At 39.1% G+C, this 21069-nt stretch overlaps 2 protein-coding genes across 16 annotated transcripts in view; one reads left to right on the top strand and one right to left on the bottom strand.

The window, feature by feature from the left end:
• Positions 1-13590, bottom strand: part of git1 (G protein-coupled receptor kinase interacting ArfGAP 1) — a 167804-nt gene extending 154214 nt beyond the window's left edge. For 3 of the 11 annotated variants that reach the window (XM_048557551.2, XM_048557552.2, XM_048557554.2), the window contains exon 1: positions 13367-13589. In XM_048557551.2, coding sequence (XP_048413508.1) covers positions 13367-13418 — 52 coding nt within the window. In that variant the 5' untranslated portion in view covers positions 13419-13589. Of the gene's footprint in view, positions 1-13366 lie in introns of all 11 variants that reach the window. The other 8 variants (XM_048557559.2, XM_048557553.2, XM_048557562.2 and 5 more) reach the window with 4 other exon arrangements.
• A 680-nt stretch (positions 13591-14270) lies between these two features.
• Positions 14271-21069, top strand: part of ankrd13b (ankyrin repeat domain 13B) — a 421315-nt gene continuing 414516 nt past the window's right edge. For all 5 annotated transcript variants that reach the window (XM_048557095.2, XM_059655241.1, XM_048557094.2 and 2 more), the window contains exon 1: positions 14271-14591. In XM_048557095.2, the coding sequence (XP_048413052.1) occupies positions 14493-14591 (99 nt within the window). In that variant the 5' untranslated portion in view covers positions 14271-14492. The remainder of the gene's footprint in view (positions 14592-21069) is intronic.

The following is a 21069-nucleotide window of genomic DNA, read 5'->3' as shown; positions in this document are numbered from 1 at the left end:
AGAAAGGTCAAAGGTGATAGGCATGAAATTTACAGACGCTTGATAGAATTAACAATTGTGGTTCAACCTTCGGAATTCAGTCCAGTCATACAACCTACTCAATTATTTCAAGTCCAGATACATCCATCCAAATAGGCTCTCTCTACATGTGGCCAAGTTTGGCCACATGTGACAAGCACTATCAAGGAGGGACCCATATAAAAATGATAGGAATAAGAAGTGTTATAGAAATGTCACTACATTCACTGAAAACTTGCAGCAACCTATTCTAATGGAATAAAACAAGACCTGAATGAAGCAATAATCCAACACCCTTTCACATCCTACGCCTGACATTTACCTCTGTGTCACCACCACTCTAATCTGATTCAGAGGTAATGGATTCAAGCCCCATTCAAGTACTTGAGCACAAACTTACGGCCAATACTCCAGTACAATCCTGAGATGATGTACTTTCTGCATGGTTTCTATACTTTGGTAGTTATTTTATATGCAGAAGGTCCCTGGTTCAAAGCTGACCAAAAGCATCAAAATTTTCCCATCTAAAGAGGTGAAGAAAAAGTTGTGTTCATTCCAGGTGACAAACAAAATTACAAAAGTTGTCTATGTAAGCTTTTGTATAGTTTTAAAAGAGCAACTCAATGATCGCTAGTTTTGCCCAAATTTAAAAGTATGTAGGATTTTTCTTTGATCAATGTGCTGGTGGATATAAAAACTTGGTTGACCTGAATTTGATTCCGAGATACACTTAAAGTATAGATGAAGGTGCAATATCAGTATCCTAGCAAACCGCAGGGGTTCACTCGCACCACCGAAAAGAGAGTTTGCTAACAATGATGTTGTAGTGCAAATGCATTAACTCTGAAGTCAGGGAGCTAACCTAATGATTGAGTCATCAATAATTTCTTAATGTGAGCATGCCAGAACTCCATAAGCTAATATTACATCCTCAAGAAACTGAAAAAATTTTTAACAATGAGGTTATTGGGCTGATTGTGCTGTTGAAACTGGTATGGATTTGTTTATTAGGCGAAAGAAAGTCGATGCAGTGTTTAACTATTGCATGCATAATGTTAAATTAAAACAATACATGTCTGAAATAAGTACAAGTAAGTGATAGACACTTTAGCAGGCAATATTCAAAGACCTGTCTATGCTGGAACTTGCAGTTTACTGAAGTAGGTTGAACAAAATTTGTAGAGAACGCCTTCACTTAAAGCTGATGCTGCGTTTTTGAAAATCATGACTGCTAAATGAAACAACTGTCAATAAATCATGGTTTCTCACAGGAATCAATTTTAAAGCCAGTGTTAGGTTGTCAAGAATAATTTTTTCCCTGGAAAAGCAAATGCGCAAGTTAAACTACTGTAGCATGCACTTGCAGCACTTGCGCCCATTCCTAGTTTAAATAACATGTAATATGAAACAATGAAAGGTTTAGTGAAGAAAGCTGGCTTCTTGCTTGCGTAAGACTTCAAAGAAATGTGCAGTAGATACACTATACATTCCTCAACTATTGCACTGCACAGGCAAGGTACTGCAAAGTACCAAATCCACATCAGTTCTTCTACTATCACAGGTACAAACAGATTTTTTTAAAAAGTCAAAAGATTAAAAGTGAAGTTTACTTCAGTACCTGAACAGAGGCCTACTCAGGGAACACAAAAAAAAACTGATGCTAAATCAAAACTCTTTTTTTTAAAGAAACCTGGTTAGTTGATGGAAGAACACAGCAGGCCAAGTGCATCAGAGGAGCAGGAAAGCTGACGTTTTGGGCCTAGACCCTTCTTCAGAAAAATGGGTCCAGGCCCAACATGTCAGCCTTCCTGCTCCTCTGGTGCTGCTTGGCCTGTTGTGTTCATCCAACTCTACACCTTATTATCTCAGATTCTCCAGCATCGGCAGTTCCTACTACTATCTCTGGTTAGTTTATGGAGCTTTTTATTCTAAGACAGACTACAATTAAGTATGTTATTGTCTAAATCAGTAACTGTCTAAGGTATTTAAATTTAATGTTGCAACTGGACAGGGACAGAAATTCCTCCAAACTTGACTGCAACAAAATGAATAAACAAGAACTGTCAATGAGAATGGTGGGGATAGTGAAGGAATAACTTTATTACTACAAATAAACATGCCATAATGAAACCAACAGTATTTCTGAAGTAATTTAGAAAGTAGACGCAATGGTGCAAACTCTAGGAGCACAAATGGGGATCTCGATGAGATGCAACGATGTGACAGACACAATGATGTGAGACATGACAATGAGGTATGAGATGACAAAACAAGAAATGGCACTTAAACATGGTAATAGAAGACATAAAAGGGATAGAATTCTAAGCCAAAATAACTTTTTTTAAATAAAGGAGATGTAATTTATATAGCATCAAAACAAAAACGTGTCACTAGATCACGTAAAGAATGACGATTGGGTCAGATGATCAAAAATTTGATTAAAGAAGCTTTAAGGATGTCTTCAGAGGAGGAAAATGAGGTATAAAGGATGAGGGGTGTAAGTAAAATAATCCAGAATTGAGGGCATAGGCAACTGAAAGCAATGGTGTAACAATTAAAGCTGAGGACACGCAAGAGGATAGAACGAAAGGAATATCTTAACAGTTAAGCGGCTGTGGGAAGTTAAACACACAGGGAGGACAGAAGCCAGAGTATTTTGAAAAATTGGATGGCAATTTTAAAAATAAGACATTGTACCTCCCAGTCAAGCAATGTAAGTTACCAGCACAGAGATAATAGAAGAATGAAACTTGCTGAGAGTTAAGACATCAGCAGTAAGGTGAATGAAGTAGCTAGCTAGGAAACAAACAAAAGCAATTCAGGTTTCCAAATCTCCAATTTCTCCTCATCTAATACACTATGCCAGGTGAGCAGTCTTGTAATCCAGCATGAGGTGAGTTGAAGACGGGGAGAGATAGAGATGGAAGTGATCAAGAGTATAGACGAAAACTAATGCTGTGCCTGATGATGATGGCACTGAAGGGCCACTTGCAACTGGGAAATAGTAGGGATTCAAGAACAGACCCTTAGGGGACTCCACCGGTAACACAGCAGGAAAAGCAGGAGAGCAAGAGCAACCCTTGAAAGTGATTCTCATTGTAGGATTCACCAGAGTGGATTGATTGCTAGATTCAGGCACATTAATACCTGCCAGGGACAGTTAAAATACCAAGAATACTCACAAAGGCCAAAGCAATTAATAGAAATCACTACTGTATTATGAAAAGAGATTTTAAACAAAACCTTTACACCATATGACATGCTCAGTTACTTTTATTTGCACAACAAAGCAAAACCAGCACAATCTACAAAACGTATTCCTCTGCTACCACCATGTATCAACCAATTCTGGAAACACAGGGCCAGGCTCAACAAAAGTAAAATATTCTCTTAGAAGAATTTGACAGAAAGGAAAACAGGTTCTTGTCCAATATTCCTGCTATTAAAAGTTATATTGCTCATATAAAAAACATGAAATGCAACTTCTTATGGACTTGTTGCAGTGGAGCATCTGAGTCTCAGACCTCAAAGTTTATTTTGTGGCATAAGCCTATTAAATATGGTCAAAAAAAATTCTAAGTGCATACATTCATTATTTTTAAAGCATCCATATTTTGAGAGCCTAGTGTTTGAAAATAACTTTGTAAAAACGTGTGCCTCACACTAACTTTCAGCCACAAAACCACAGAATCATTGCATTCAGAACAGAGAAGATACTGTCAAGTATTTGGTTTCTTACTTCAGCGCCGTTGTTTAAAATTCATCTTACCTAAACACTGGGTAAACCACTGTTTCCAATACTGTACAGAAAAGGAGAGTTTGCTTTTATTTTATATAGTGTAAGAATTTGTGCAATCAAGTGAAAAATCAATTTTCCAGCTGAAGCCCCACTTTCTGGGATCCAATTCATCCTGATAAACCTGTCCAACCTGATTGGTCCCTAAATGGACAGATCAATCAGATGCTAGTCCTGCAACTAGCTCTGAGCAAGCAACAGCTAAACTAGCTTCCCTTTCCTGGCCTCAAACTCCTCTGGTTTCTCCCCACCCAGCCAACTTCTCACTAATTCACACAAAGTTCTGCTAATTTTATTGGAGTATTGCTTCAAACTTACTCTACACAAGAAATTAACAGCATCCATTCTAAAACACAGATCAGGCTGAAGCCTAGAAAAGATCAGTGGCACTTAGGATAAGCTCATAAAAGGGTAACAGCTGGAGAATAGAAGAGGATATAACAAAAACACAGGAATGAGAGAGCAAGTTAATAAACTATAAAAGCATCTGAGTGGGGGTGAGAGCGAGAGAGCGAGATCAATACAATAATTTCAGATTGCATCTTTAAAGTCCTGCTCACCAGCCTCCTCCCCACCAACTCTTACAAATACCAACACATCCAGCAACTTGCAGCCATATATCTTGAATCTACAATTCCCTATTCTTCCACGTTTATTCTCACTAACTATATTTTAGGCCATTGATTTCATAACCTTGTCCTCATTTACAAATTCCTCACCTCCCACCTCTTCTACCTGTACAACCTCTCCGTCCACGTCTATTATTCTACTCTTGGCCAACAGAAATTGGCTGGTTTCCATTGCCTCAGTTTCACCACAGATGGTGAAACCCGCAGTCATTATTTCCCAGCACACTTGGATTTTATTTCTAAATACATCTGCTGCATGCGTTTTGATCTTGAGAACAGACCAATTCAACCATACCTTCAATCCACACCTTCAGCTTCTCCCACAGCTTTCCTGGTGTTAGATTTCTTTCACCCTCCCCCATCCAGCCTTTATGAAGTATTTTAGGATGTTTGCTAAATCAAGGTGGTCATACTGCATATTCTGTTTGAGAGACGAATTTGATTCTAAATTCAAACCCAATTTGAGAAATACTCCTGACTAAAAATTACTAAACAAACATCACTAGGCCCAGTTATTATGCATCCCAGATATATATTTATATCAGAACAAGAAGTTATGGATATAAAAGGTAGAGAAAATCAACTGTTTTAACTGGAACTCAATTCTTAAAATTATAAAAGCTTTTGAGTGTGAATAGTGAAAGATTATTCCTACCACTTAAAGAACTCAATAAGAAGGGAGCAATATTAGACTAATAAAAGAGCATATCAAAAATATAGTAAAGAAAGTCTTTTTTAAAATTATTCTAATAAAATCTAGTTCTTCTCAAAGATAAAGACACAAGTATTACCAAAATTACAGTTCTAGTAGCCCAAACAGCTTCGAAAATCTCAATTCCAACATCAGCATCTATTATATATCCTTAAATCCAGAATCTCAAACTCTCAAAATATAGGTAACTGTAACCAAGATCAACACAGAATCCAATATATTGAACAATCCAACAGCCTGGTAGAACTACAGATTGCCAAGTGTTACAACTGCATTTTGTTAAAACATCTGCTTAATCTGCTATATTTCCATTTTTGTCAGCGTATCATACAAATGCTCTGTCACATGGAAGTTTGAGTATCACATAAAGATGCTGGTTGTGATTCAGAAATTATATTGCATAAATCATGGTAAAAGCATCTCCAGCCAATGATCAGTAACAGTTAAACATATGAAACATGCTACTGCTAAGCTTAAATTGTGGAAATGTAGATTTTCCTTTTCTTACAGGATACGGATAAATGTGTTCAGAAGAATCATCCTTCAATCCATCCCACACAGACTTTAGATTAGTCAAGCATGTCTGAATAAATTATACATTTTCACACTTCTTCAGCTGATGAATATTCAAAAAATAAAAATATCCAGGTTTAAACTTGTAAACGAATGTCTCAGGAATCAAGGGCGATAACAAAGTACTTCATACTATCAGCACGTCAAATGAAATTTTTCCTCTCAGTGACGCAATTCGTAAGTGATTAATAACTGGGAGGTATACAGCAAACAAAATTGTATACTGTAATATTCACACTCGGATTGCTACTTGAATGGAGAGAAACAAAAGCAATGTCTATTGGGCTTTTAATGTAACAGAACATCCCAAAGCAATACACAGTTACACTGTCAAATAAAATTAGACACCAAACCAGATAAGGAAGCATATAGTCTTACAATCAAAAGCATTGTCAAAGGAGTATATTTTAAAGAAGTGTCCTACAGAATGAAAGGAAGATAAGTGAAGATGTTTAGGGAGCATGCTCCAGAGGGTAGGGTGTCAGCAGTTGAAGGTACTGCACCTGGTGAAGTGGTTAAAATCAGGGATATGCAAAAGACCATAAAAGAAGAGAAAATTCTGTGGGTTTCAGGACTGAAGGATATAAGAGAGGCAGTAAGGGTTGAGACCATGAAGAGATTTGAAAACCAGGATGAAAAGTAAATGAGGTATAGTCAATACAGTGTGGAGCTGGAGGTCAGGCAGCATCAGAGGAGCAGGAAAGTTGACATTTCTGGTCATCAGTCCTGCATTTGACAACAAAGACCTTCACAAGTCAACAGAAGTCTTAATGTACAGAGGACTGTTGTCACCATGCTCCAGAATTGCAAGATCTGTGCTGTATATCAGCTTCTCAACGGCACTTGAGAAATTCCACTGTCAATGCCTCTGTGCACACCCTGGAATCAATGGGAAGACTGTCAAACAAACATGCGTATTGTTCTTGCAGCCAGCTCCACGAGCATTAAGGCAAAACTTCAACTAAACAGGACACTTTGTTTGAAAATGGGTAGCTGAAAAGTGCCTTCACTGCCAAGTCCTGTTTTCACAAATCTGAAAGACAAGTTTTCAGCAGAGGAGAAAGAAAATGCTACAGATGCACTGAAGCTGTCCTTAAAGTGCTGCAGCATTGACATGAATGACTGGGAGGACATTTCAACCAATAGTTAAGAATGGATGCAGATGCTGCAGATCTGAAACACAAACAAGAAACTGATGAAACTCAGCAGGTCTGTCAGCATCCGTGAACAGAAAACACAATTAATATTGAATCTAGTGACCAAAGAAGCAATTTCTTTATTGTATGATTGGCAAGTTGCCCATCAAGCAGCACACTTGGGGAGTCAAATGTTGTGGCAAATTGGTGGCAATGTAGGAAAAAAAAGTATATCCTGCACTCCAGACACCATTATCTTATGGGATGTCCTGTCCAATGTGCACAAAGTTCACTGAATTGAGAATCAACTTATTCAGTCACATGAAGGCCTATGGCAGAAACTCGCAAACGAATAAACATTAAAAACAAATTGAGGGACAGTTACCAACAACGTACATACAGGTGGTTTTAGATGACTTAAACTTACAGAACGCTGAGACAAACTCAAAATGCATTGAAATTGTGTAGTGATAATAAAGACATGAAAGATGGGCTTATCAGATTAGCTGCAACAAGGACAAATTGAAAATGTACGATGATAGAAACAGCACAAATACATGGTGGGAAATTCATCTCACCATGGCACCAATATTACAGCCTGGTTCAGACTCAGTTTCCAGGGAGATAGGTAGAAACAGTGGTTAAGGAACAGATGATGGCCATTCCAATCTTTAATGAGAAAACTCCTGCTCATCCAATGCTGACAATTTATAGAGACTGTGCTATCAATTTCTAATGTATGTTGATGAACTTTCACAGATTGCAGAAGAGTAACACATGCATGTAGAACAGGAAGAAGCCAAAGATGGATCCTCAAGGTGGCCAGAGGCAAAGGGGCACTTGCGGCAAGAGAAGTCATTGCAGATTATTTAGTACCAGTCAACTCCTAGTGCCCAGTTACAGAGCAACATCAACAGAAACTTACAAAATAAAATTGTCTTCACATTCTATTGGCTAGGATTTGTATAAAAGTTAGGAGATCTAACAAGTACACGATATTACAGAATCATGTGGAATCTTGGCTCAGTGGTTAGCACTGCTGCCTCACGGCACCAGAGAGCCGGATTCGACTCCACCCTCGTGCAACTTTCTCCCTGTGTCTGTGTGGGTTCCCTCTGGCTGCTCCAGTTTCCTCCACAGTCCAAAGATGCGCAGACTAGGTGGATTAGCCACGCTAAATTGCCCAGAACGTTCAGGAATGTGTCAATGAGATGAGTTATGAGGGATGGTTCTGAGTTGGATGCTCTGAGGGGCAGTGTGGACTTGTTGGGATTCTATGATCATCTATGATCTATGCAGTGGCAATCAAAATTAACGTGCTAAACCTAATTGGCTTTCTTTGATGTTACCACTTACTCCAAATGAAATGTAAGGACTGGATTCTGATGCATAGGTTTAATAGTACAGGAAAAAAGAGTAGGCCATTTAGTCCTTCTAGCCTGCTCTGCCATTCAGTTAGTTCCCTAACCAATGACCATTTTGGTGCAGAGAAAAATTGAACCCCAATAAAAGAATAGCCAAAACACATGGATTTGGACAATACAAAATTTTTAAAAATGTCAAATCTGCTATAAAGGTATACTGAAAATGCTGTCTCAAGACTACACGACAATTTTAAAAACACAGAACATACCCCTAACGAGAAAACTCAACAGGCACAATAAACAGAGTAAGGCCTCCCAGGTCAACGACCTTTCATCTAACTAGTGATCTTATGGATTCGCAGCAAGAGAACAATAGCAAAGAAACAACCAGCCAGTCTATGCAGTTGAGTGTAAGTCTTGCACTTATAATTTGTTAACTTGGAGAGGAAAGTTTTTGTTTTAAGTTATCTTCAACAATCCCTACATGGTCGTCAAGAAACATTACTGGAAAACGTTGCACTGAATGGAGTTGGCTGACCAATCATGTTTGTAGGGCAAATATGAGCTTGAAGTAAATGTAGCAGGATAATTTTTCCTTTGACTTGCTCTAAAGGTCATCTATAACAGCATGTATTTTTCACAGCAGCCATGATTAAGTGGATTCAAAAGTAAATCCACCTAATTATAAAACGAACTTAACATAAATTACAGTCAAGATGTATTCATGAAGAGCAAGCTGCTGTTTTTAAATCTGTATTCCTACATTTATTAAAACAGAGGTTGATCCAGCAAACGTAATAAACAGCTGAAATTTTATGAAACGTACACAAATGCACCAAGTTTTCATGAGCCATTCAACTCTGAAAGGCTATCAAATCCTAGTTTTCACTTGACATCCACAAAATGTGCACTTAAAAGCCGGGCATTAGAAAATGGCATGCAACCTGCCCACTTTTCCCTTTCCTAACCCAGAGACACTAATTTTATGGACCCCGCGTTATGTCATTTAGATCAGCCATCACAGAAAATAAGTAGTATCATTTGCACAATTCAGCATTAGTCAGGGCAATGCATTTATTACTTCGTACTGACAAGTTGAAAGAACAGATCAAATTTTTTTCAGCAAGATTTAAAATTTTCCAGAAAAGCTTTCGAAAAAAAGTTTTGCCAAAAAAATGACATCATAATATGCTGTAATATTGTCAAAAACAAACCAGAAAAATTGTTCGTTTCCAAACATATCAGTTAGGAGAATAACTCAAAACATTCCAAGCAGTCTACTTTGTTGTCATCTTTTGCCAACCTGTTTTATATACATATCCTAATATATCTTAGGAAAGTTTTTTTCAAGAAAACTCCAATAGTGAAGTCAATGTTCCACATTGCATAGCTAAATGCACAATTGAAGAACTACACTTTAACATCTCTGGTTTGATGCAGAATTTTTAAAAATAGCTTGTCTTCCGCCTTTTGATTGTTATCAGACAGACCTAGAATGGCGATTGCCAAAAGAACTAGAGATAACATGAGGAAAAAGATTATAATTAGTTCACATTCAGAATGCATTGGTGTAGCATAAGGACGGGGATACAGATTTCATAAGAAACCTTCAAAAGGGAACTGGATATATATTTAAATGGAGAAAGAGAGATAAGTGGAGATGAAACTAACTGAATCCTTCTACAAGAGCATAGTGCAGACCCCGATAGACTGAATGGTTTCCCTAACTGCTGTACAGTTCTATGATTCTCAAGCAAAAGACGATTTTGCAACATATCTAAAATTCTTCAAAAACACTTCATAATTCACTGCATGACAGCCGATTATATTTCTCAAATCATATAGTTTCCTCACTAGAAGTTAATTTGAAAAAGTCTAAGCAGAAGTCCTATATTGGGGTCATACTAGAAAAAGGCAAAGTAATGGTTTAGTTTAAGGGCATCATTTACAGAACTATCTTTAAAGAAAAGCATGCAAGAATCTAAAACACATGACTGCAATACCTGGACAAGGACATATCTCAATCATCTTCCTTTCAGACTGAAAAGCCTCAGCTTTTCTATTCTTTCTTCATGAGTTGCTCCATTTCTGACCGGTCTGAACTGCTTCCAACCTCCAAATCTCTTACTGATTCTCATTGGAAAACATGTATGAATATTAAATGATAACAGAATTGGGCCATCTTACAAAATCATTTGAGGCCAATGACAAACACTCTACATGACTACTTGGGTAAAATAGCAAAAGTTAAAATAATTATTTACATACGAGATAGAGGTCTATGCCAAGAACCAATGGTGAATTTAGTCCATAAAGTCTTTTAAAATTAGGCAGCTACTTGAAAAAGGAAAATAATAAAAGATGCATGAGGAAGTAGATGTGGAAATTAGACCAAGTCGTTTAAATAGCAAGAGTAATCAGTACAGACTTAATTGGGCAAGTAACCCACATTATAAAATTAAGATTTTAAGTATACTTCACAGAATGGAGGCCTATAATTCATTACACTTTTGATCAAAGGTTTAAGCGACCAGTGAATCAACAGATGAAATTCTCCAACAATAAGGACTTGGGCTTCATTTCTTTTTCCTGAAAGCCAGGTTTATTTTTCATAATATGACTACAAGTAATGAGACAACGGCTTGCAATTGCCCAACTGGAAATGCTTCACTGGATCATGTGTTCAAATCTATGTTATTCCAGATAGTGCAATGGCTCAGAGGTTATTGTATTGTATTATATGATATTATAAATTGTCTGCAGTGTCGAGGGATGTTTGGGCTAGGTGGATTTGCCCTGGTAAATGTGGAGTTATGGAAATAGGTTGGTGGGATGCTTTTTGGAGGGTCAGTGTAGATTCAATGGGCTGAATGGCCTTTTTTGGCACTGTATGGATTCTATGATTAAAAAGTGTAAGATGTATAAACTAGTTGTTAGGAAACAAGACATTTTAATGATATTTGGAAATAAACTTTAATAGCCCACAGCTAGTATAATCTCTTCAGAGGGTCAGTGTGGACTTGATGGGCTAAATGCTCTGGTTACACTTTCCTCCCCAGTGTTTGATGTAATCCACACTGCTTACAGCTATGTCCTTTTCAACTCCAAATATTTGTGTAGGTGTGCAACTACATCTCTTGCTTAACACACACACTTGGCCTGGAGGATATCTGAATTTCTCGCCCTTCTTGGAGACAATGGTTTTGATTTCGAGATGTTTAAAAATATTTTGATAAATTTATGTTAATTTCCTCTGTTTGATGCGTGACAGAACTCCAAAATGGAATATTACTAACGATTCTCCCATCCACTCCAATTGTCTATAACATGAATAATCAAAAAACTTTCTTCCTCCACATCCCCAACATTTAGTTGTAAGTGCTCCCATCTTCCATCAAAAAGTCACTCAAATACAAATAATTTACATATAAAACAGGACAATATGTAACAATATTTTCCATAGCAAATGTTTTCAAATCACACATCTCAACTTAAAAACACAAAAGACAGTCTCAGGATGTGCAGTGAGTGCTTGGAATTAATAGAAAACTTGACATAAGCTTTAATTTTAAAAATGCATTAACAGAACATCGCACATTATTGTTCATAATTACTCTGACTTTAAAAACTGTAAAAATAGTTAAAAGATGCATAAGACCAGCATACAAAGCTCAAAGCAGTAGATGTCACGCCATCAATAACAAGTTTTTTAAAAAAAGAGATCTTATAAACCTACATCATAAGCTCTCCTTTCGGCTTTTCACAAATTCACTATTTTACAACTGTACTAAGTAGTCCCAACTGCATAATTTCCCCTATCCACTGCAGTCAACTACTGGGGCAGCACCTTGGATAGGAACATGCGCAACACTGGACCCTCTTCTTAGCGCTAGATTAACATGATGGTTGACAGCAAGACCATTCAAGTGTGTAGTTTATTTTTGAATACCAAATATGCACAGAGATGATACCAAACACAAATAACCTCAAGAAATAAGTGAGTTGATTTCATTTTTACAGGGTTAAAAGAAAACAGAAATAACATTCAACTGTCAAAATTACCATAAAACTTCAGAATTCAAACATGTGTCATGAGAAAGCCAACATGATTTATAATCTATTATATTGTGTAAACTTCAAATTTTGAATTATAGCTAAAGATAAACATAATATTCAATTGGCATAATCACAATTACTGCAAACTCCCTTTTAAAAGTATACAGCTCACTCCAACAGATTTGATGTGTGCCAAATTAGATCTGATATCTCCTACAAACTTAAATCACAGCTCAGCTGGCAGACAATCAACTTGCAATTGTGCCTCCGCTGTTATGTAACTCAGTGAATATCGCAAAATAGAACACTTCAAAATGGACCGAATCCTATTTTTGATCTATATGCGAATAATTAGAAATCCACCTCAAATGAAAAGTGAAACAGATGGCTAAGTTTTCGGGTCAGATCGTTTTGAATCAATAAATCAGATACCAATGAAAAGTTTTACACATCAATTAAGACTCTCAGTAGAGTAGAATCAAAGTCGTTGCATACAGCAATTCGATCACAAAGAATCACTGGTTTCTTAGGGATGGCATCGCGAGTTCATCAAACCGGTTACTGTGTCCGGTTTATCACTGGTCAGCCTTGGGACAATAGCCAATACTGCAACCGGGAACTTGACGTTTCCAAACAAGACTTTCACAAGTGGCCACTAAACACTTGGGAAGGAAGAGGCAAGCACACACGCGCGCGCGCGCACACACACACACACACACACACGCAGCCCAAGCCGAAATGGACCATCCTCTCCACATGTAACGACACAGGATTCTCAGTTCAGTTTCCAATCCCCGGCACAAATGGCTGACCGAAAACCCACCGCCTGGCAACCGGTGCCAGGGATTGGGTGCTGACTGCCGACCGCTGACCGACCGACTGACCTGACAGGCCCCAAATCAGAGCAACCACCACCTCCTCCCTAACACCCCCAAACCGTATTGCCCCACGGACCCCGTCGTCCTGTAGAAGCAAATGGGGAGGGGGTTGGTGGGGGGGTGGGGAAGGGGTTCGGGCTGATTCCCCGGGCTCCCGAATTGACCACCACTCTCTTTCTCATCCCCATTCACCGAGTCACGTACCTGACGCGCTGCAGTCGGCGCACACTTCGTTGGGCCGCAGCTTTCGGGACATTTCTGCTCTCCTCGATGATGATGATGATGATTCTCCCGGTCTCTGCTAATTTATTCCCAGCGCTCACCTCCTCCCCTTACCCCAAACCCCGCTACCTCTCCAGCCCCTCCTCCGACACCGCCAGGTCTCCAAATCTCTCAGGGCCAGTGTGTTTAGCGCAGACGCATCCGGTTCGAGACAAGTTACTGGAAAACCGCAGCTTTCCCCCGCCCGCCCCCATTCCCAGAGCAACCAGGAAATGACGACAAGACCCGGCCCGCGCAGCGCAGCCCAACCTGCTGCTGGTGGGATTCCCAGCGCCGTCACCTGACTGGCAGCAGGCTTGCCCAATAGACAAGCCGCTGCTTCCCAATTACGTCACCGCAGGCCAATCAGCCCTCATCAGCCGCTAAGTTTGGTAGACACTGGGCGAAGGAACGAGCACCAACAGGAGGCGGGACGTGGAGGCGGTAACCCGCCTCAAGGTGTGCTGGGATTTGTAGTTCTCGCCGGTTAGCTGGTGCGAGGGTGATGTCATTGCCCAGAACGGAGCACTTTCAGTTGCCTACCCATATTCATACATATTAAAATTATTTCCCCGGAATTGGTCAAAAACATGTAGCTCATTTTAAATTGCAAATTCCCACTAATATTTATCACCTCAACGGACGAACTACAGCTCCCAGGAGGTTTTAAAACAGCGCATCTCCAATATTATAGATAATGGGGTTGGTAATAAATTTAAATGCGCAACTACTGCATTTTCTCACTAATTGGTACTCATGATGAACGGAAAAAAATCAGTAGTACATGCTAATTGGCCACGTTGTAGATTTTCTTTATATTATTTGAAATCTACGCTCCATACGTATTTTCAACCTGCATATTTCCCCCACAGTAACTTGGTAATTCCTCACCCTTCGATTTTCTCCTACTTCCTCTTTTCCCACACAGTTAAAGCAAGAATTACAGCGCTTCCTATCGTCCGATATTCAGCTGCCGAGCAATATAGGGATTGGTGCCTGTTGCCAGGGGTTTGACTATCTGCTGCAAAGGTAGTTTGCATGTTATCTGGAAGAGAAGAATGATATCAGAATGATTTCTGCGAGAAGGGTGGCAGAAAAATATCCGTTGCATTATTTGGTTTGGCATAATAGATACAAGGATCTGGAAAAGGAACTTAGCACCAAGCAGGTGGGTGATGTGTGTGTGTATGTGTATTTATGGGGTGGTGCAATGCAAGTGGAATTGACTAAATGCTATCAGATGCAGGAACATAGACAAGTCGCTGTTTAATTATAAATCGGAAATTAAATGCTGTCAGTCGGAAGAATTGGAGATAATCTATTTTTTTCTACATTAAAAATATTCTTGGATCCGAATTGTGACCATATCCGTTTTCGTGCATTAGGTTGGATGGAATTGTGCTAGTGCCGTACAATTAGCTGATTCCTTCGTTGGGTTATGTATTGTTTAAATATGCTTCTTCCAATAAGGATTAAAAATCATGATCGCGAAGTTTTCATTATATATTGACTTTTAGTCTTTATTTTCTTCGGTCACTTAAAGACGAAATGTGTGGTTACTATTCTCCGCTTACTATCTTATATGGAAATGAGGCATCCATAGTAATACGGGAACCATATGTGTTCTGTAGTGGAAAGAAGATTATGCCAAGTGCTTTAAAATATTCCCGTAAATCCTGATGCCCATTTTAACACCCAAAACGAAATCCTGAAATGGGTTCCAATATCAGTCGGTCTCCAAAAGGAAGTTGCCATATTGTGTGTGTGTGTGTATGTATGAAAAGAAAAGCATGTTGGTCTGTCAAAATAAATGTTCTGTGGAAGTAAGGCAACTACAAGCTCACAGATTGGGTTCAAAATAAACCGCAAACTAAAAGACCCTGGTTTAATTATCTCACATAAACTTCTTTTGAGAAGATCTGGAATTTCAATTTAGTTCCAAACTGTGCAGATACAAAAAATATTTTCGTAGGGTTGCACCTGTTTCCTATCAAATTGATAAATATCGTTCAAGGTTCTGTCGTGCTGTCTGATGTAGCTTTCCGGCTAGAATCAAACGATGTTTGATGAATTGTAAGAAACCTTTCGAGTCTGGATGTCGTTTTAGCATAGTTTCTCCGGTGTACAATGGCTCCGACCGACACTTGATACAAGAGGCCAGAAAAAAGGATGGGACTGTCATCTCTGTGGCTGCACGCTTTAAAGAGCTGAATGCACAGTTAATCACACAGGCGCCAACCATTCCGCGCCCGGCACACTGAAACATCGCTTTTCCAAGCATGGTCTCTATGTCAAACCAATCTGATTGATTTTTGAGACAGTGGAAATTTGTTACGTGGTGTAGAAATGAAAAGCAACAGGGAAATTAGTGTATTCATTAAAATGTCAGTATCACATTATTTTATTCAACCGCCATGTCAAATAATTGTTAGAAAAAGCAATAAAGAATATTCGACAGATGTTAGCGAGATAAAGTCAGTAATATAAACCGAACCTCTTTAACCAGAATTGTCCGTCCCCATATGCAGACTCAGCTCAGATTTTATACATTTAAAAAAAAGACTGGATGCAGTGAGTTCACAAAACCTATGTGAATAAGCACATTGTTCGGTTTGTGCTGTAAGTTCCAATTTTTGGGTGATGGGTGATCAGTAATCAGAAACTAAACAGGTCAGGCAGCCTCCGTGCAGCGGAATTAACACGGCCCTCTCCAGAATTTTGGTGAAAGGTCATCGACCTGAAAGGGTCACTGTTTGTCTCCAAAGGCTGCCTTACCCGCTGAGATTTTCCAGTTTTTTTCCCGTGCTCACTTCGCATTTCCAGTATTTTACGTTTGTGCCAGAAACGGTAAGATTGGGAGTCACAAGACACAATACTGGTCTTCCTTCCCGTTTAGAAGTTGGTTTTTACTTGAACTTGAATTGTTGAAATCAGGCGCAGAACTATTCCATCTCTCTTGAGCGAGTTCCGATTTACACCGAGGCGGAGTCTGAGTAAACGGTTACAGCACAAAATACAGCCTTCGTGACCAGGAAACTGTTCTCATGCTAAGGTGCTGAATGCAACTGACATTCCCTTGTGATCATATTGGAGCTGTGGGCACGGTAGTAACTGGCTACCATTTGGGAATCAATAAAACAAAACTGTTTTTACCCTTTTTGGAAAAGACCAAATCACCCCACCCTAAAAGTAGCCGAAGCCTTTGGAAGGGCTCCGCTGCTTGTGATGTGCAGCAAATGCATCTCCGCATTCTTCCGACCCGTTCTGTTGCAACTTGTAAGGGCAACTGTGACGGTAAAGTGGAAGTAGCACACACCGACCCTCTTGCTGGCCTGGCCTCCCGCCACAATCCGCAACTGACAGGTGAAAATACAGGAGGTCAACATGACTCTGGACCGGAAATGCAGCAAACGGAGCAAAACACGTTTCACGCATCCTTTATAGAACTGGGAGAAAAGCCGCTGGCACACGGTGTCACTGAATGGGGCTTTAGCTATATGCAGGAACTAGAGGACGCTCAGTGTATTCCGAGAATGCACAAAGTCTGAAATACTGCAAGCAATTACTAGGACAGAGTTGGGAACGATTATGTTAGGAATTGGGTGTACAAAGCCTCCGGTAAATGGAGTGAGAATGCAGAGTTCGAGATGAGGTTGGGGGCGGGGGTGGTTTGTGGCGGGATTCTGAATTTCTCACGGCTGGCGATGACCGGGTCCGATCTGAAACAGCCACAACACCGTGATGGTTTCGTCTATCTCCCTGAAAACGGGGGTCTACCTCAATCAGTTTGCATCAGCGTTCTTGTACGACGCGTGTGAGCTTGTGTAGCATTGCAAAATATGTTCCAAATCGCGGTTTCTGCTGTAAAAAAAACAGAAAAAGAGGGGCAAACAGCGGCCAGTTCCTTACCATTGAAGCCCAAGTTAGATCGGGGTGTCTATCAATAATCCAGCCAGCCCCTGTCCATATAGCCCCCATTTGGCCGATAATTGTAACAAATGTATCACGCAGACAAGATAATCGATTAGCAGCAGGAACATGGAGCTGATACTTCTGTGGGATTGCAGATACTGCCTGAACGGGAGGAGACGATGGACTTGGTTCACAAACTTTGTTTTCTATACCCATGTACCCCTTACTCACAAATATCTACAGGGAATTGGGCCTTTGCTGTTTAAAATTACGGTAAATGTGCGAATATCTTCGGGATATAATGATATCTTCAGATTCCTAACTACTGAGCTGTTTGAAGATATATAAAGCCTGTTTTGAGACTACTAATTGCATAAATTTGAAGTCACTCAAGGGAATTTCTGCAGAAATTTTATTCAGAGTAAATAGTTTTTTGTGCTTTTGCGTCTGAAGTTTTGGGTCTGACGTCAATGAAATTGTGTACCGTTTAATAATCCAAGCGTTCGCAGTTAGAATCAGTTGACAGATTGGTGTGGAGACACAGGGATATCAAATCTTTGCTCTCCGATGACAGACAGTGTTGTTCTTTATTTCCTTTTAGCATCACCTTCCCCCGTGGTCTAACAGCAAAAATACTGTAGATGATGAAAAATTGAAATAGCAGAGTAACATAATTAACGTTTGCAGATGAAGATGACTAAGAATGTGCCTGGTTCTCACCCACACACATGCTGCCAGACCTGCTGAGTATTCCCAGCAATTTCTGTTTTTATTCATAATTTAACTGAATTGCCCTTTAATTCGTGAACTTGATAATGGACTGAGTAGATGAACCATCATAATGCCCGAAACGTCAGCTTTCCTGCTCCGCTGATGCTGCTTGGCCTGCTGTGCTCATCCAGCTCTACACCTCGTTATCTAGGTATTAAAGATTCTTGAATGCACAGTCTTTAGGAAAATTTGGGAAGGAAGATGGACAGCAGTACTGGATTGGTGTTGAACTGGAGACATCCTGTAGACATAATGTTTTGGAGGGGTAAAGAACAAAATCTACTTGAGTACATTATAAAACAATAGGAGTTCAGTTACATCATCAACTGTATTTTATAGGCCACCATTGCATCACAAGGATGGGGAGGGGGGGGGCGCAATCAAAGAATAAATTCCCTGGGCAGTGAGGAAGATAAAGAGTAAAATGAAACAGAAGGATGGTGCGGGGATAACATATCAAATCGAAGTACAAGTGGGAACTGGTTTGAATGTTGAATAAGGGAGAATATGAAAGAGACTGGACGTTAGTAAGAGTAGGATGGGTCTGATTAGGGATCGACAAGCGGATCCATATGTGAAGACAAGAGGACAAGGCTGAGGTAATAAATTATTATTTTGAATTTTATCAAGGAAGAAATAGAGAATCATGGTGGTTGCTTATTTTTTTGAACTGTGGAAAGGTATATAGTGCTTTTCCGGACTAAGTACTGCAGCTACTGGATTTTGTTATTACCAGGAATAGGGTGTACATGGTACTGTCTCAACATTTGCACAAAGGAGGTATTGTGAACTACAAGGAGCTTATAACACAGAGAAGACATAGGCTGGGGGAAAAACAGTGGACATGGCAGATAAAATTTAATGCAGGAAATTATGGAATGATTCATTTTGGAAGGATGGATAAGGAAAAGCAATCTGAAGGAGATGCAGGAACAGGAAAGCTTTATAAAGTTTTTTCACAAATTGTTGAAAGTGGCAGAGCAGATTGAGAAAATAGATGTATGGGATCTGTTATAATTAGGAGCATAGAATTCATAAGCAAGGAAGCTATGTTAAATCTTCAGAACCTCAAATGGAGTACTGTGTTCAATTCTAAGCGCTCTGCTTTAGGCAGGACATGAAGGCTTTAGAGTTCACGCAGCTATGATTTACAAGAATACTTCCAGTAATGAGGCTGTATGGTTAAGTGAATAGGTTGGTGAAAAAGAAGGTTGAGAGCGTATTTAATTGAATCATTTGAAATTATGAGAGGTCTGGACAGGCGAGATAGGGAGAAACAATTCCCATTTACAGCAGAAGTGTCAGAAGCAGAGGACATGGGTTTCTTCTGGGTGCTCCGGTTTCCTTCTACAATCCAAAGATGTGCAGGCTCAGTGGATTTCCCATGCTAAATTGCCCATAGTGTGCAGGAATGTGTAGGCTAGGTGGATTAGCCATGGGAAGTGCAGGGTTACAAGGATAGGGTAGGGGATGGGTTTTGGTGGAATCCTCTTTGGAAGGTCAGTGAGGACTTGATTTACCAAATGCCTTCCTTCCTACGAAAGGGATTCTATGATCCAATCAATAGTGATGCAAGGAAGAACATTTTTATGTAGCAAGTTGTTAGGAATGGAATGCATTATGTAATAATGTGATGGCACCAGATTCAATTGTGTCTTTCAAAATGAAATTGGATAAGCATCAGAAAAAAAAGAAAATGCACGTCTCTAGGGGAATGGTAAGGGAGCGGATTTGCTGAGTTGTTTTTGCATAGAGCCACCATGTACACAATAGGCTAAATGGCCACCTTCAATGCTGTCACCATGCTATAATTCTACAATATGAAGAAAACGACATGCTCCCTTTAACCTTATACTCTTCTTATAGTCTGATAGATTAGATGCAAAGCTGTATTTGCCTAGAATGCTCGTATTTTGTATGTTTTACGCACATTGTATTAATGGAGCAGTTTATGATTTTCACCTTTCGAGTGGTAATTGTTCATTTTTAAATATCCATTATTCAACCAGTACCGCAGCGTAGATAATGTGAATGTGATGGATCTTAGCTTTGCCCTAAATTCATTGGAATGTATTGCAGCGATTCTGATATATAGTATTGAATTCATGTTCAAACATTAATAGAATGCCTTTGGGGCTTTCTTACTTGAAACAAAATGCATGCAAATGAACAGCTATTTTAGTATTGAAGATGTCAGTGAATGAACAAGATTGTTGCCAATGTTACAATGCTTCTACAGTAGTTCAATTATTTTTGATGAAGATTGCTCCTTTATATTCAACAGGGACATCATTCTGTAAGACGGTAATAGTTTTCAATTTCCATAACCTTTCTTAACACATCTCTAGCTTCTCTTTGTCGGGAGTTTAGTCTGTTTGAAGCAGTTGCAATGCAGCATTTGTTTTCTACTTAACATCACACCTAAAAGGATTGCTTCTTCTAAAAGAACTGTTTATTTTTGAGAGATGAAATATTTCATTGAATAAACAGAAGTAGGCTTTGGTTACATTGGAATTACTGTTTTAAAATGTTGAAATATAGAATTGAATGTAAATAGCATAAGTTCTCTCATCTAAAATGAGCTGTTGTCCTCTGTTCCAAGGTTTTGTTTGCATTTGACTGCTAAACATGGAAATGAGCGATGTTATTGACAAGTGTATAGGCAGAGTTGTGTTGTGTCGAAATCTAGTCTGATTCCCTAAATGGACATTAGATATGTGTGATTTAGTATTTATGTTTCAAAATTGGAACAATATCAATGTTTAGTTAAAAATTTGATTTTAAAAGATAAAATAGAATAAAATGGAGATTTTCTGCAGCTTGTCAAATTATTTTAAATTCTGGAATTTAGCTGGATAGAGTATTCTGTAAGTTAAGGTTTACATTATGTTCATTTCTTCATTTCCTTTGGAAGATGAAATCTACTGAATTCAGTAATACTGACTTTGGTTTTGAAATAGATA

Source organism: Stegostoma tigrinum, chromosome 27 (genome assembly GCF_030684315.1).
Source record: "Stegostoma tigrinum isolate sSteTig4 chromosome 27, sSteTig4.hap1, whole genome shotgun sequence".
Lineage (NCBI taxonomy): Eukaryota > Metazoa > Chordata > Chondrichthyes > Orectolobiformes > Stegostomatidae > Stegostoma > Stegostoma tigrinum.
Note: the sequence above shows the minus strand (reverse complement) of the source record. Positions and strands in the feature narration are given on the sequence as shown.